Below are 17369 nucleotides of genomic sequence, written 5' to 3' on the forward strand. Positions count from 1 at the left end.
GAGGGGGAGCCAGGGGGAGGACGGACCCGGCCGAGGAAGAGGCCCGGCGGAGCCCGCGGGGAGGAGGACTGGGGATGTGGAGCGGGGGCGGGCCGGGTGATGGTGGTGTTGGGGAGCTGCAGCTGTCAGGCGCGCTGCACTCCTGTGACCGGGATGACAAAGAGTCCAGAGGAGGCGCCTTGGGGGGAGGGGGAGGCCCACAGCTACAGCCCTGCCGGCGGGCGGGAGACTGGTGTGAGGTCGCCTCGGGCCTGGGAGCGACCCTAAAAGCCGGGGGCGCAGCTGTACCAGATTGCTTATGGGCAGAAACGGAGGGGTTGCTAGACACCACCCCAGTCTCTGTTTACCCACAAGGCCGCAGGCGTCTCCCAGAAGAAGCCCCGGCAGGCCTGGACTTCTGCGGCAGAGAATTTGAGGAAGGGGCCCCTGCACTTCTGCTTGAGGGTGACATGAGGCACCAGGTTAGCTACACCATCTCGAGGGGACCTCGGGATTCGGAGAAGCACAATTTGATACACCTAGAAAAGACACACCCCACTCTGGTTGATTTGGGACGAGGACACACAAGCCGCCTCTCCGAGCCTCCCTGCAGAGCTGTCCGGTGGCAGAGGGATGGACAGAGGTGGATAAAAGAGCTGCCATTTGATCCTGCAAGGGAGGGAGAGGATTACCGAAGAGGGCGTTAGGACACAGAGCCTGGAGTGTTCAAGGCAGAGGGAGCCGGGGCAAGTGTGGGGTGTGTTCGATTTCATTCATTCCCTGTTTGGTAATTTTTGTTTTTGTGTTGGGGTTTGGTTGTTTGTTGGCCATGCTCTACCGCTGAGCTTCGCCTGCAGCCCCTGCAAATTTTTTTGAGAACCTGTTGGGTTGGGCCAGGCAGGGTCCTCACCCTGCTTCAGGATGTAGGCCAAAGTCCCTGGTGCAGTGGAACATTTTCCACGACAGGGACATGCGGGGACAAGTGTGTCTGACGGAGCTGGGCCCTAGAAGAGCCCCACAGGGTTGGCGGGGTCCAAGCATTCTGTACTTACATTGTGGTGATTGACCAGAGGCCACAAGAGCCCTGGAGAGATGGGGTTCTGCACCAAAGAGTAGCGAAACATCAGGGGCCCCATGTGCCAGGAGTGGGGTCAGTGCAGGGCCAGTTGTGGGGGCTGTATATGTTTAACCTTCTCAAAGCTCCTGGGGCCTCTGCAGTAAAGACAGACCTCTGGGAGGCCGCGGGGACTGAGGGGGCACCCAGAGGGATAAGCAAGTCACTGTTGGAGGTGGAAGTGATAGAGGTTGGGGCTCTCAGAGAGGGTATTCTCAGTTTGTAAGGTCTTTTCTTTTACTTGAGGTGCTGGGGATTGAACCCAGAGCCTCAACATGCTACACAAGCACTGTCCCATGAGCTTCACCCAAAGCCTGAATGCTGTTGGGTTCTCGCGAATGTTGGGGGCTTTGGATGCTCTCTGATGCTGAACTGTGAGACTCTGAGGACCGAGCTGAGGTAGCTGGGCCCGGGTCAAGGGGAGCCTCCGATCTCTGACCAACACCTGGTTTCGGTCTTGAGGGTGGCAGCAGCAGCTGCGGCATCGTTTGAGGGTCTCTGGGCGAGTGGTGGAGACTTGACATTCTAGGGCTTCCTGATGTTCCTTGTGGGGGAATGTCAGGCTCTGATGTTGCCCTCAGGCCTCCTAGTACCTCCTGCCGGGATCTGTTCTCAGTTCTTGCCCTCTCTGATGAGATCAATGCTTGGCCTGGTTGTTGCTTCACTCCACTCTGGCGAATCATGCGAGCCCTCTGGGTGGGTCTGTCTGGAGCTGCCCAACCGGCATGCCGAGACAGAGCTCCCTCTCGGGGAAACATGGGGCTGGTGATACTGACAGCAGTGCCGTCTTTGCTTTCTTCTCCTAACTTTGCAGCCCCAAAGGAAATCAGGCCCAAGTTAGATTACTGTCATCTGCTTGAGGGCAGAAGCGTCAGAATATGAGCCAGTTCACAGGATGATTACTTCAGTTGGTGGTAGCGTTTCCAGTCCCCGACTCCAGGTGTGTCTGGATTGACCCGGATGGACCAGGGCAGGAGCAGAGGAGAGAGAGGGCAGCCCCTGGACTCCCAGGACAGGCGAGGAGCTCCTCTGCACCTGCCAGCAACTCCTAGAAAAAGCCCTGGAAACTGTGAGTTGCTTGCTCTAGGTGCACGTGTTACACTGCAGGGTGTGCAGGCCGTGAACCAGAAGCTCACCCTTCCTTGGGGTGGGGGGTCACAGTGCACTCGGACCAAGGACCAGATATCTGGGGGGCGGAGTTTCTGGGCTGGGAAAGCTGAGCCAGCAGCATTGCCTGGCCCGGTCCTCTGTCCCTAGGAAGTAGGGCAGACTGAAAACAGGAAACAGGGGTGGGGATGGCTTCTCGAAGTGGGTCACTAATTGAATTTGAAACAGGCTGCCCTGATATCTGGGCTGTGCCCTGGTTGCTGTGAAAAACAATAAATAGGCTTTGCAGCTGTCCTGTGGGAGTTGGACTGAGAGGGTGTGTGTGTATTGGGCACTCACGGGTGGTATGGGGGCCATTGTGGGAGGCTTTTGTGGGCGGAGCCTGTGCTGCCTCCTGCCACCTGGGTGCCCCAAGTTCCTGGGCAGATCCCTGCTGTCTTTGTAAAAGTTTGTCCTCAGCACTCCCTACCAGGCACTTGGTGAAGTGTAAGCAAGCCCCGAATACTTCGTATTTGGCTTACAAAGTAACTCCCGAGGCGGAGGCTATAGGCAGCTCAGTGGTAAAACGCTTGCCTGGTGTGCGTAAGGCCCTGGGCTCCACCCTGCGAACCACTGAAAAACAACAACAAAACGTGGTGATTTAATACGCTCTAGAACACAGATAAAAAAGTTACCCTTAGCCTTACACTTTGAGATGTGATAGATACTTGATGTATCTGTCAATATATGTGAGAGGAAAGGTGGGAAAATACACTGCAGAATGTTTTCCCTGTTAATTACTCTTTTAAACCGTGTTTTTTTAAAAGAGCAATTTTACTGAGGCCTAATTTGCATGCATTAAAATCTCTGTGTTTTAAGAACATAGCTGGGTGGGTTTTGATAACCATGCGCCTGTGTAAGCATCACCCAGGCTGAGGTAAGGAGCAGTGGCTGCATCCCAGGGCTTCCCTGGTGTGGTCAGTCCCTGCCTTATTGGGTCCCCTGGGCGGGTTCCACTCTACCCACATCCATCCGCACTTAATCCAGGGCAGCCACACTGTGCCCACTCTGTGCCTGGCTGCTTTACTTCTCTTAGTGTTTTTTTTTTTTTTTTTTACGGTGGCTCACCTTTTGTGTGTTACAAAGTAATATTGCATTGTGTGTGTTCTAGTGTCCCTCCCTCTTCACCTGTGGGTGGACTTTGGGCTGTTTCCAGTTTGAGGCTGGCGAGTAAAGAGGCTGTAGTCCTTCCAATTTTAGTATGTGTGCTGCTGAATCACACACAGAGGCTGTAGACCTTTAGGGACGTTGGCTTTCATTTCCCTTGCATGGATATGTAGAGGAAGAAGCTGGGTAATAGAAGAGCCTATGTTTGGAGACATAATTCTTACTCGTTGAGTTGTGTGTTATAGATGAACTTTACATACACCTTTTTAAAGATTAGGAGTAGAAGCTTGTTGGAACCATAGTCAGGCGGATTAAAGATTTATGTGTAAAAGTGTATTCTTACAAGAAAGCAGAGGACAGAGTGTGCTATGTATACAGAGTGTGCTTGTGTACTTTTGGACACCTGTGGAGGAAACTGGTGTTCCGTCTACCTGTTTCAGACACAGTCGCCGTCCAGACTGCAGATGGTGACAGGGAGGGAAGGATTCTTGGCTTCCCCTCGAGGCCTGGGGACAGCAGTCCGTTCTGCATCATTTCTGAATGCATTTCCCTTACTGTGAGATCACAAGATTGAGCAGTTGTTGAACATCGTTGTGCAATTTGAAACTATCCTGCCTTGCTTTCAATGTTAACTTTTGTTACTCTAAAGTCCGTGCACAAACATTCTCTTAAAGGACCTCACAGTATCTTTAGCCCTCGAAGGCTTTTGGGGTCATAGTTACTCAACCATGCAATTTAATTGTTCAGGCAGCTCTGTGGATAATCTGTAAACAAATGGCCATGGCTGAGTGCCAGTAAAACTTCATTTGCAGAAGTGGGTGGCTGCCTGGGTTCGGGCTGTGAATTTAAATTTGCCAACCCCTACTCTAAGTCATTATTTGTGAGGAAAGAGTAATAATGTGAATATAAAATCTGCTAATGTAGATGGCTATGTTTTGACTTTCTAAAAAGTAAAAAAGGCTAAAAAATCTCGGTCATCGGAAAAATTCAGACCACTCACATCAACAGAGTGTGCATTTGGCTGAAGGACAAGAGCAGCAGGGTGGAGCAGTGCATCCTGACTGGGTGCGTTGAGAGCTCTCGAAGGGAACGTGTGTCCTGCTGCCATCGCAGGAGGCCCTGCGAGTTTCCTGGGCTGCTTGCTGCTCAGTGCTGGTGCCCAGACCTGGCTCTTCTGACAGTTGTCCAAGTGTCCAAATGGAATTGTGGGTTTACTTCTTCCTTTTACATCTCTCGGTTTTTGTTCTGTACACAAGGGATGATCAAAATATACAGTGAAATGTTTAAATTAAAAAAATGTACACGTGTGTTTGTAGTACATGATGAAAATTTTCATCACAGTAAAAGACACATTGCAATGAGCTCCTCCCCGCAGTACCCCTTGGTCTGATCCCGTCGTTCTTGCCGTTGTCTGAAGCAGTTCTGGGGTCCCCTTTTGCGAGGAGACGCGGTGAACAGTGTGCGGAGTGCTGCTGCCCAGCACCATCGGGCAGAAAGGCAGGCCCGTGACAGCACTCCGCTGTGTCCTCCTCCGCCCTGTTCGTCAGATCAGGCGTCGCGCGACTCGTGACTCTTCCCCAAAGTCAGAGTGACCACAGAAGGGAGACATTTTGAGTGGATGGAGGATTTCAGTGAGGCACCCACAAGCAGTGGGACTAAAGACACTCAGGAAAGAGGACTCCAGGGCTGCTTCGTCAAGTGGCAAGGACCACGGATCATTGTCTGCAGTGAAGGGTGCGTCCCATACGGGGGGGATTCACCGCACTGTGTCACTTCCTGTAGCGCAGTTTGAAGATGTAAACATTCACGGTTATGTTTTGATGGCAGCCGCTCATGCTGGGGATGCCTGGTCTTCTGAAGCACAGGCCTCCTCCTCGTCTGCAGTTTCCTTTGGTCTAAGGCCTGCTTCAACTACTTTTTCCTCATATCCACATGGCCAGCTGCTTTCTTTGGCTCTCAGTCTGCCCCCGGCCCCATCAAGTTTGAGCTGAGCTCCTCATAGCAGTGCCAACCTAAATCGTTGCAATGTGGATATTGATATGTTCCAGGTCAGGTTTATTTTTTGTTGTTGTTGTTTCTTATTTTCTTTTCCTGTCTCCCTGCACGTTACTTACATATACATATTTTAGAATTTAGCCTTGATTTTCCTGTGTAGGTTTTGGGGTTTTTTTTTTGTTGTTGTTGTTGTTTTTTTGTTTGTTTGTTTGTTTTTTGGTACGGGGATTGAACTCAGGTCCTTGTGCTTGCAAGGCAGGTCACCGAACCGCTGAGCTAAATCCCTGGCCCTTTCCTGTGTAGTTGAAACACCCTAATCATGTCTTGCTGTGGCACCTGGCCGTCGTGTTTCTGAGTGCTCTTGGTGGTCTGTCAGACCGGCTCCTGCCCGCCTGTGGCTCTATCTGTCTCCATTAGTGGCACTGTTTATACGACTGTCTGCATTATTTCCCCTAAATGTGTGCATTTAGAAGCATATCACTGTTACAACTTTTTGTTTTGTTTTGGATACTGGGGAATCAAGCTCGAGACCTTGTGCTTGTGAGGTAGGTGGCAGAACCACTCAGCTAAATCCCCAGCCCTCACTGTTATAATTTTATCTCCAACCTTCAAGCATGATGTGGAAAAATCCTGGAGGGAGGAAAATCGATTGTCTCTTCTGGATCTTTGCTTACCTTATTTATCCTGGACGCTCGGTTCGTGTATTGTTTTTCCTCACCTTTTTGTCTGCCATCCAGACCGGATGCTTTCTGTCCCTCTATCTCCCAGGCTCGATTTCCCTGTCACCCTCCACTCCCCAGTACAGCCCAGCTTTTATTGTGGTTGTATTTCTCAGTTCTTCAGTTGTTGTGTGGTTCTTCCTTACCTCGTTTGTTTCTCGGTGGAGCCCTTCTCCTGTGCTGACACTTGCTGGGTCCTTATTCTCGTCAGACTTTCATAACTCTGAGGGAGTATTTCCCTGTGTCTGCTCTCACTGATCCTGGATAGAAACCTGGACTCTTCAGAGTGTGTCCTGTGGTTTGGGGTCCTGTGGAGCCTCCTATATCGTCTGTTTTCTCTGACCCTGCTCCCTGCAAATGAGGGGCCTGGCTAACCCCAAGTCAGAGTGCTCCTCCTGCCTCAGCCTCCCAGAGTTCCTAGATTATGGGTGTGGGTCACCCTACCCAGCTATAGAATTTTATTTTATTTTTATTTGTTATTATTATTACTTGTTGTTTTTTGAGACAGGGTCTCACTCTGTAGCAGAGACTGACCTGGAACTCACTATGTAGCCCAGGCTGGTCTTGAACTCAAGTGATCCTCCTGCCTCAGCCTCTGGAGTGCTAGGATTAAAGATGTGCTCCTCCATGCCCAGTCCAGCTATAGAATTTTAAATGAGAAGCAGTCACTTCCAGCAGGAATGGTTATGTTATGGGTCAGTAGGTCAGTGATAGGACTTGCCATTCTTCCTGTGGCCTCAGTGGTGGCAGCCCTTTAACTTCAAGTGGCTCATGGCAAAGCGATGAGCTGTGTGTGCTTGTTTACTATGATATGATAAAAAATCTGATCTCATTTTAAACTTTGTGTTAGACTACACGACCATTAGGAGGGTCCGGGGATTTTTGCCATAATCCCTTGTTCAGAACCACTTTGGACCAGCTCACCAAACGCTGTGGATTGGATCCTCAGCTAAATTAGCACCACGGATATTTCTTTGATTTGCATGAGCTTTTCTTTCCCATTTTATTTGTTTATTTTTTTCTTCTGGATATGTATTTTTTAAAATTAATTTTATTGGTACATTTAAGGTATACAAATGGCATTCATCATTGGAAATTTGTGCCTTTACATAATCCATCTTGGTTCTTATTTTTTCCCATTTTAAATTGTAGCCAGCATTTAACAGCGAGGACATGGCCTCAGGTACTTTGGCTTCAACCTGGGGACTGGTGCTGCCTGGTACCTTCTCCTGGAGCTAATGCAACCTGCAGACTACAGGCCCTGGGGCTAGCTTCACTGCTTTGGGCCACTTTCAGGCCTGGCACGGGTAACTATGGACACCATACAGTGGGAAGAAAAGTTCTTAAAAGACAAGAACTCGCACACTTGGGACAGTGACTCGGGCATGTGATGGGTGCTCACATAATGCTGGCCCCTCCCGTTCCCTGGCCTTCCCGTCAGCTCTCTGTGGTATGCCTATACTCTGCGGGGACATAAGACCTGGCTTCATTTTTCCCCCAGGACTATGGGGAAGCTATGTCCCCCATGACTATGTCCAGGACTATGGATTATACCCAGAGAGCACTGGGCTACATCCCCAACCCTTTTTATTTTGAGACTGAATTTTCCTGTGTTGTCCCTCAAATTTTCAATCCTCCTGCCTCAGCATCCTAGTTAGCTGGGATTACAGGCATGTGGCACTGTGCCCGACTTCCTGGATACATTTTTAGGCATGGAAAATTACCTTAGATGACATCTACACTGTAGGAAGAAACATGTGGAAAACGAACTGCCTGGATGTGTTTGTCTCCAAACTGCCCTTTGTTCCCCAACGCAAGCCCTTCCTTCCCAAGAAGGAAGCGCTCTCCTTGTGGCCTTTATCCTGTTCTGAACTCACATGGCAGCTGTAAGTGCGGGCACCAAGCCCAGCCCAAGAACCTGGACCAGTCTGTGGTGGAAGCAGGGTCTCTGCCTGGCTTTTTCACTCAGAGCTGGTCTGGTGGGTGCTGGTGTGCCGCTGCTCGGGTGCTCTTAGATGTCCAGCTAACAGGTAGGGTCTGGGGGCAGCTGGGAACACCCTCCTGGGTCCCCGGATGGTCAGGAGCAAAGCCCTCCTGGGTCACTGGCAATGCAGGGCCACGGTGTGAGGAGGCCACGAGGCCAGGCTTGTTGGCCTTTGTCCGGCTGCAGCTTCTTTCTCTTGTGCCTCCTCTGTCTCCCTCTCGGTCCTGAGTTACAATATCCCTTCTCACAAGCCGTGGAGGCTCATGGCAGAGGGTGCCCAGGGCCTGCAGCTGGCCATCTGTGCTCTGCAAACCAGAGCCTGGTGACCCCAGGTTGTACCCACCAGGGGCCACTACACGTCACAGCCAAGACATCATCTCCGGAATGGAGTGGAGTGTGAAGCCTCTGGTAGCCAGGCCCATCCTGGAGCCTGCTACTGTCTGTGCCAAAACCTGTGGCCGCAGCATAGCCCAGGATTGATGGTACGGCCAGCATGCATCTTCCTGACTTTGGGCTCCCAGGTCCCCTTCTAGCCCATTGGAGCATTATCAAAAGCTGCTGTCACCCTTATGGTGGGGTCATCAAAGGCCAGGCTTTTCATGAAGGAGGGGACACAAGGCTGCAGGACTGCATCTGGAGACAGCAGTGGCGGCAGGGCTGGACCATCACACCTGGTGGAGTTTGGCCTCTCCCTCCTGTGTCAATGCAGTGGCTGGAGGATTGTGTAGGAGAGCACAAGCCAGTTTAACCATTCCCCATTCCCTCCCTGCAGGATGTTTGGGGTTCCCAGGGGAAGCCGTGGGCTGTGGTGGTTTCTCTCCTCTCTTCAGAGGCAGGCGCTCACCTGTAATTTCAGTGACTGTCCGGTGTTCCTTCTGAGTTGCCAGGGAAATGTGTTTGTGTCATGTTAACTGCTGGAGACTATGACTGGCTCCCTGGCCAGATCTCTTGGGAGATCTCTCTCTGGGGTGCCCGTTGTTGCTGGGGCGCCTGTGCAGGTTGGGAATGCAGAGGTCGAGGTGCCCCTCCCACTGCCTTGCCTACTTCTGTGGGAAAGAAGCCGGAGCCTTTGTGTGACACAGGGACCTTGCCAGCGGGTCTGTGGGGCAGTTCCCTGCCCCATCCCTTTGACCCCTCTCTCCTCGGGACTCGCCACTGTGCAGAGTACCAAGCAACCTTTGTGCCTTTGACTGTGGACTTGTGTTTGTGCTGACCACACATCCCCAAGAGGCAGGGGGCTGTGGGAGTCCTGGGTGAGTGGCAGGGCACAGCACCTCGACCCTCCCTCTGTGTGTGTGTGTGTGTGTGTGTGTGCGCGCGCGCGTGCGTGCATGCCCACATGCACGCTGTACACCGTGTCGCGACACACTTTGCTGCTTGGCACATGGAAAGCTGTGTGTCCAGGAGTCTCTCAGAGCCCAGACAGTGGTGAATGGGGTTCACCACGGCATGAAGGGTCAGAACAGAGCTGGAAGGCAGGTGCAGAGGTGAACATCAACCGAATTGCTGTCGCCCACAGCCTCTTCCAAGACTTCCAGAAAACTTGGGCTGACCCAGAGCCAGAGGCCCCACCTCGCCTGGCAGCGGGTGTCTGGTTTTTCTGGAATGTGGTAGCCATTGGATTGCTGCTTCACTGGAGAGAGCTGCAGACCCACGCGAGAAGGAAGCACGGGAGAGCCTCGGTTGTCAGCAGAAGTGCCAGAACTTTAGCTGGGATCGGGTCACACATGTTCAGTCCAGTTTTGGAAGGACTATTGCCTGAGAACATTTTTAAAAATTCCTAAGACTTGTAGTATCACTCCTGTATTTACTTACTTTGGCTTTTTGAGACAGGGTCTCACTATGTAGCTCAGGCTGGCCTTGAACTCACTATGTAGCCCAGTCTGACCTCGATCTTGAGCCGTCTTCCTACTCTAGCCCCCCAGAGCTGGGCTTACAGGTGAGCACCACTGTGCCCCACTAGCTCTGAACATGGATTGTTTTACTGGGGGGAGAAGTGTGAAGGACAGCCCGAAACGCAGAGCAAGTTTGTTCGGCTTGGCCATCTGCAAGGCGAATGAGGACCAGCGGCTGCCTTCCCCACAAGGGAAGACCAATAAAGAAACGTTGCTCTGTGAAGCGTGCAGACACGGGTGAAGTGACCCCTCCGATGAATTACAGAGCGAAAAGCCTCGGTCCTTCAGCAGTAAACCCCGCCATTGTCTCTCCCTCACCAGGGCTGAGCCCTTAGCAACTGTGGTACCAAAGCCTGTTCCCTGCCCCCAGCCTGGGGGGGCGCTGTCCCCTCTGCTATGAAAGGAGAGGAGCCCATAAAATGTGGACTGTGGCATCTACCCAGTGAGGCCCTGTGCGAGTGGGGAGCCGTGAGACCAGCTTTGGCAGCAGTGGGGAGGCCAGGCTGGATTTGGGGCCTGCCAGGCCTTGGTGTGAGGGGATATCGGGGACACCCACACGGCTCTGAACAGAACAGCCAAGGCCACCTCTGAACGTGTACCTTGTTGGGCTGTGCGTGGGTGCTGGGGTTGGGTGAGAAGATCCTGGAGCTGCCTTGGGCTGGGCACAAGGAGTCCGGGCCCCATGAGGTCAGGGCTGCAACAGCATTCGCAGAGCTGGTCCCCAGAGCAAGGTGTACCCTGGCATGGTGACCCACAGGCTGGGCGGGGCACTGCAGTGCCCAGGAGGGGGTGGGTGGGGCCACGCTGAGGGGCCTGGCTTGGTGCTGAAGAGGACGCTCACATCCAGCCTGAGTGTGATTCCAGAGGCCTGCCTGGGAGTGCGCCTGGGGAAGGGGTCACAGAGATGGAGGCAGAGCAGGACTCGGGCCCTGGATCATGGGGAGATGAGTCACGCGTGGTCCCTGGTCACCCGGCTCTACCCCAGCTCCCCGAGTCTCTCCTCTGCTAAGTGCCTCCTGAGCTCCCCATACTCCACGGAGCCCCACCCCGTCACCTCCCTGGCGTTGCTCTTGGGTTTGCTCCTCCTTCCTCCACCTCACACAGAGCGCTCCTTCCTGCCTGCCTGACCAGGGGACCGCTTTTCTGCTCTTCTGTGGGGGCCCCTTCTCTGCCTTCCTTTTGACAATCCATGACGTTGTTTCTTTATTTCCTGCCCCCACCCACCTCGAATGGTCCCTGGTGTTGTTGGCACCTGTGAAACTATCTTCAGAGCTGTGGTCCTATGGAGCGGTGAGCTGGGCAGCCCTTGGGCTGTGGTGACTTTGTCCGGCCGCCCGGCTCGGTGCAGCGTGGCCTTCAGGCTAGGCCAGCGCAGTGTGTGGTGCAGCTTGACATCTGACACATCTGCCACTCCTCCACATCCGCCGGTCCTCTTTTGCAAGACTGGAAGTTACACGTTTGTAGATTTTCCATGGTTTTCCTTTGAGTCATTTGTAACATGTACTTAGCTAATACCTCTTTATCTGTTTCTCAGTGTTGTAATCGGTGAATTGTTGGGATGTGGAGAAAGGTTACATTCTCCCCTTTGCTCCCAGGCACTGGGAACTTCTGTCCCGTGTCTCGGGAATAGTCCTGGTGATGATGACACAAGGCAGGGTCATCCTGAAGTTTGCGCTCAGTTGCGGCTGTGTCCTGCTTCTTGGCTTACCCGGGCTGTGTCTCGGTGCACGTGTAAAACGTGTGCTGTAGTTTATTGTGCAGCATAGCTCCCTTTAGTTTTTTCTTCTTTGTTATAAGATTAGAGGAAGGGATAAGTAGTTGCAGGCCAGGAGTGGGACACGCCTGGAAGGGAGCACAGTGGCCTCCTGGGAGCCTGGCCCTGGGCTTGGCGCTGAGACCTACAGACGCCTTCTGTTGGCTCCTGGCTTTGGAGCAAACGATGGGAAAGGGTCTTGTGCAGTTACAGGGTTTGGGCCCAGGGTCTCATTGATGCAGGGGCTTAAGGCGGGTGCAGCTCCAGACACAGGGTGCTAAGGAGTGAGGTATGGAAGAGAAGAGCCACATCGAGAGCTGTGGGGGCAGGCGGATGCCTGGCAGGGGGCCCATTTTGGAAATTGCACATTGGGGACCTCCCGGGGGAAGCAGAGGCCACCCTGTACCCCGAGAAGGCTGCTCAGACCCTTCCCAGAGTCCTGCCCTTCCGGCCTGAATTTGTCCCCTGTCTGTTCCCAAAGTCAGTCTCCTGGGCAACCCAGAACCTGTCATCTTTTCAGGGCCTCTCGAGGCAGCCAGAAGCCCAGCTCGACCCCTGCTTGGGTTCTTACAACTTGATTTCTGCGGGCAACAGCTTTACAACTGATGCAAAATGAAGGCACACGCTATAGCAGCATGGTTTATCCATTTGGATCCACGAAGACACAGCGTTTTAGTTAGATTGTAGGTTTCATAGCCAACCTGGGAAACTAACCACAAATTATAATGTTGTTTTATGCAAAAATACATTGTAAATCCTGAACCAATTTTCAGCAAAGCTTTGGAATCCAGCCTGTTCAAGGAGGCCTTGCTCCTTCATTCTGCCCCCAGCACATGCTTTCAGGCCCTGGCTTAGTCACAACCTGTCTCTGAGAACTGGGCTCCCAGCCCCTGTGGCCCTGTAATCACTGCGTGCCTGGGCGAGCCTGGACTCCTCTTGGTCTTGGTGTTGGGAATGTCCACGCTGTCACCCCTAGGGCACCCCAAGGCTGCCCTTCTTCCCCCTGCACCAACGGGTCGGCCCCCAGCTTCCCAATGCTCCTCCTTGGGCGCTCCCACTTACACCCGTGACCCTGGCCACCCTAGAGTCCTGCGTTCTGTTTGTGTCTCCTTCCCGGTTGGATTTCTAAGCCAGATGTGGCCCCTAGGACAGATGCCGCGTCTCAGACATGTCACAGAGGGTGGCCCGGGAAAGTCTGCGCCTGCTGCTGGTGTGCCGCACATGGCGGAATGGGCAGAATGGCCCGACTGACGCCAGGGAGCCTCCCAGGATGCTTTGCTCTGGATTAAGAAGTGACACAAGCTGAGGACTGGCGCGGTGGCGGGGTGCTTTCCCAGATGGAGGAGATCCTGGGCTCAGTCCCCCCAGCACTGGGTCGGAGTGAGACTGAGTGACCTTTCTTCCTGCTCAGGAGTTTCCAGTGAGAAGGTGTTTTAAAATCTTACTTTCTTTTTTAATTTTTTTTTTTTTTTTTTTGGTACCAGAGATTGAACTCAGGCCCTTGCGCTTGTGAGGCAGGCAGCAGAACCACTGAGCCAAATCCCCAGCCCCTTTCTTTTTTAATTTTAATTTTTGTTAGTACGTGCTTGTAGTACATAATGACCACATTCCTCGTGTGGGGTTGACGTGCATGTAATGCATCTTAGTTCTTTCTACATCCCCTTCCCTTCGCCTCCCTCCATGCGCCTTCCATCTCTTGGTCCCCTTCCCGTTTGGGGACAACCCATCTCCTATTATCTCTTCTAGTTTGCTTTTGGCTTACACTGGGGTTTCTTATATAAGAGAACCACGTGACATTTAAGCTGTGTTACTTCACTTGACACTGTGGCCTCCAGGTGCATCCGTGTTCCTGCAAATGAGTCAAGTTTTCTTTTTATATGTACATATGATCACATTTGCCATAGGGAATTTGTACCTGTACTAGTTTGTCCTTTATGGCAGAGTAGTACTCCATTTCATGTAAATACCACATTTTCTTTTCTTTTCTTTTCTTTCTTTCTTTCTTTTTTTTTTTTTCTTTTGAGACAGGGTCTCACTATATGGTTGAGACTGACCTGGAACTCACTATGTAGCCCAGGCTGGTCTCAAACTCACAGCGATCCTCCTGCCTCAGCCTCCCGAGTGCTGGGATTACAGGTGTGCACCACCACATCTGGCCTATACCCCATTTTCTTTATCCATCCATCTGTTGGGCATCTAGGCTGCTTCCAAGATTTAGCTGTTGTGAGTTGTGCTGCTATAAACGTGGGTGTGCATGGATCACTGTAATACGAGGTCTTCAGCTCTTTGGGGCTGGTGAGAATTTTACAGCAACCTGTTCTCAGCCTTTGGTTGTGGGTGTGCCCGTGTGGATTCTGATGCCCTTGGCATGGCTGTGGTCTTCTTGCAGATGCCTGCTCCGTGCCTGTGTCTGAGATCATCACAGTGGAGGAGACCGAGGCTCAGGGGAAGCACTACACCAGTGGCCGCTGGCAGAGAATGGAGAAGCCTTTTGCGTTCACAGGTGATGACGCATCCTCTTCCGCCTCTTTTTCCTGTCGTTCTGTTTAGATGGCAGGGATGGGGACTTTTCGCCACATTTTGACAGGTGCAGTGGTTTATGAAATCTTTCTAAGATCTACTTGTAGTTAATATTTTTGTTGTTGAGATTTTTTTTCTTAATTTTTAAAATACGGCTTAAAGTATCTGAGAAATAGCATGGTTTTTGTAGGAGAGAACCCAGCCAAGCACGGTGGCACATATCTATGATCCCATCATTCTGGGAGGCTGAAGCAGGAGGGTTGGAATTGCCTTAGAGCAACTTAGTGAGACTCTATCTCAAAATTTGATCACATAATTGTGAAAAGGTCCAGGGGTGCAGCTCAGTGCCTGATCCTGGGTTCAATCCCCAGTACCACCAGAGAGAGAGAGAGGGTGCTGGGAGATGCATGGTCGTGAGCCTCTGCTGGCCTGCCTGGGGTTTGGCGCTGGCCGTAGCCTTACTAACGCCTTGGTCTCCTCCAGTGCACTGTGTGAAGCGGGCCCGGCATCACCGCTGGAAGTGGGCGCAGGTGACCTTCTGGAGCTCGGACGAGCAGCTGTGTCACCGATGGCTGCAGACCCTGCGGGAGCTGCTGGCAAAGCTGAGTATGTGCCCTCTGGAATGAGAGGGGCCCAGGATCTGAGAACAGTCAGTTTTACTTTTTCTAAATTTACTAAGTTGGGCGCAGGGTAACCCTAATGTAATCCCAGCCTTTGGGAGGCCGAGGCAGGAGGATCACTAAGTTGAAGGCCAGCCTGGGCTCCACAGTGACTTCAAGGCCAGCCTAGACTACAGAGTGAGGCCCTGTCTCAAAAAAGCCAAAATATACATAATAAATAAAAATCAATTTCCCAATTAGTGGATAATGGGCTGCACAGCCAGGCATGGTGGGGAGCCCCTCACCCTCAGCATCGGCCCAAGGCACGTCACCCCCTCTTGAGCCTTGTAAGCTGGATGGCGACACCTGCCAGGTTGGGGCTGAGTGTGGGGATTGGACTGGACGGTGGAGGGGTTACCTCCCAGCTGCCAGGGTGTCTGCCTGTGCCCTGGGCCAGAGCCTGCTGCTGTGTGCTAAGTGGTGAGGTGCTGTCACCCAGAAACAGCAGGCGCGGTGGTTTTGTGCCTGCAGCACTGTCGTGTGGTGTCTGGTTACAACCGAAGTGGACTGTAAGGACGCAGGGGCGGCCTGGGCTTGGGTCTCCAGGGTGTGTCCAAACAGCGAACACTGATGTATTTGCTATTTGCAGAAGGAGTCCCCTCTGTCAGCTTCAAGCAGCTGCTAGGGCAAGGTGGGAGGGTTTGGCTTGCATTTCCCTTTCATCCCATGGTACCCAGGGTCTACCGCCTGCTGCCCTTCCAAGTTCACCCTGCTCTGCTGTTCCTGCCACAGTGCTTTGGCCTCGGGTTCCCTGGCTGCTTCTCCCTCTGTCTCTGGGCTCCTTCCTCCTCCCACCCACACGTGCTCTCCCTTCCCTCCTGCCATGCCTGCTGTCCCCCTGAGGCTTGGAGTCTTTAGGGGGCCTGCTTTGAGTCAGTTCTGCAGACGCCTTGGGGAGATGTGGATCTATCACTTTGGTTCGTAGAAATACCCATCTGTCTGCACCTTTAGGAGAGTCGGCTGGTATCTAAAAATAGCTTCTATTTCTATTATTTCAGCTTCGCTAAAGTTCACCTCTAATTCTCTTGTCTGTGGTTTAATGTGCTGTTGAAGTAAGACAGATGCAGAGAAAGGCTTGTACCCTGAGTGTGTGGCTGGCTTTGTGCTCACACCGAGTGCACACTCGTGTAATAGCACCCAGACCTGGGGCTGCCAACCCCAGGCCCTCATCACCCCAAGGTCCTCCCTCCTCCAGGGCCCCCTCCACCCAGGCTTCCAAACAAGTCGAGCGATGGCTCTGGGGTCTGGCTCTGCTCTGAGCATTGCATTGGTGAGTTGTGTCCAGCTCTCCGGGAGTGATTTAGGTTGTCATCCTTGTGGCTGTGACCTGGTTCACAGTGGACGGTCACCCGGACAGCTTCCTGCGGGCTGGGACAGGCAGGGTTGCTGTGACTCTGCCAGCATGTGCCATCTTGCCCGCGCTCTAGCTCCTCTGGGGCGTGTACCCGGGGCCGGAGTGCGCGGGCCTGCAGTGTCAGCTGGAACTTCGAGCTTTCCTAGTGGGCTGTGAGTCCTGACTGCTGCCCTGGGTCCCCACATCTCTGGGGTTCCAGCCAGGGTCGAGGGCCACAGCTGTCTTGCTGTCTGGTCTTAATTCACATTTCTCTGATGCTTAACAGAGTCAAGGAAAACATTCCCACATTTACAGGGCATTTGGATGTCTTCCTTCCTGGGGTTTCTGTTCAGGTCTTTGTCTGCATTTTTATGTGGTATCTCTTTTCCTTAATGTTAGGTAGAAACTCTTTACAGATTGCAGACCTGAATCTTTATCGAGCTGATGCACTACACATACCTTCTCCTGTTCTGTGGCTGCCTCTTCTGTCCCCGCCCCTTTCTTCCCGTAGTGAGGATTGATCCCAGGGCCTGGCACATGCTGAACTTTTGCTCTCCCCCTGAATTGCCCAGGGTGGCCTCAAATTTGTGACTCTCCCACCCCAGCCCCCCTGGTAGCTCGGTTTCCGGGTGTGCTCTGCTGTGCTGGACTTGTGTCTTGATAAACATAAACATTTTTTGACCAGGAATCGAACTCAGGACCTTGCGCTTGCAAGTTATTTTCAGTGCCACTGAGTTAAATCCCCGGCCCAAACACAATTCTTGGTACAGCTTATCTCTTTATTTTTTAAACTTTAAGGCTGGCTGGGTTTTACTTGGCCATCCTAGCCCACTGCAAGCTGGTCAGAGTTCCACTGTTCCCTTTTACATTTGTGGGAGTCCACCCTTCTGGATGGAGCCTGGGGCCAGGGAAGTCGGCAAGAAATCTGCGGGGAAGGACTGTCCTTTCCCCACAATTTTGGTTTTTATCTTTTTATTGCTTGTGTGTAGAAATTTAATAGAATTCTGCATCTCACCTTGTACTCATCAGCCTCGCTTTTTCATTCTAACAGTTGGGTGAGCCTTTGGGAGTGTTTTGGGTCACGGTAGAGCCAGCTGTGTGTACTGACAGCTGTGTTCCTTTTGCCTCAGCCCTTGTCTTTTTTTTTTTTTTTTTTTTTTTTTTT

The 17369-nt window shown here is 52.4% G+C and overlaps 1 protein-coding gene across 5 annotated transcripts in view; it reads left to right on the forward strand.

The window, feature by feature from the left end:
• The window catches only part of Cerk (ceramide kinase), a 35957-nt gene that overhangs the window by 1156 nt on the left and 17432 nt on the right, over window positions 1-17369 (forward strand). The window contains exons 1-3 of one of the 5 annotated variants that reach the window (XM_033766175.1): window positions 129-461; window positions 14082-14195; window positions 14696-14818. In XM_033766175.1, coding sequence (XP_033622066.1) covers window positions 14171-14195; window positions 14696-14818 — 148 coding nt within the window. In that variant the 5' untranslated portion in view covers window positions 129-461; window positions 14082-14170. Of the gene's footprint in view, window positions 1-128; window positions 462-1704; window positions 2163-7766; window positions 8091-14081; window positions 14196-14695; window positions 14819-17369 lie in introns of those variants that run through there. The other 4 variants (XM_010634303.3, XR_004518089.1, XM_033766173.1 and 1 more) reach the window with 4 other exon arrangements.

This window comes from Fukomys damarensis, unplaced genomic scaffold (assembly GCF_012274545.1).
Source record: "Fukomys damarensis isolate Sample0158 unplaced genomic scaffold, DMR_v1.0_HiC HiC_scaffold_19, whole genome shotgun sequence".
Lineage (NCBI taxonomy): Eukaryota > Metazoa > Chordata > Mammalia > Rodentia > Bathyergidae > Fukomys > Fukomys damarensis.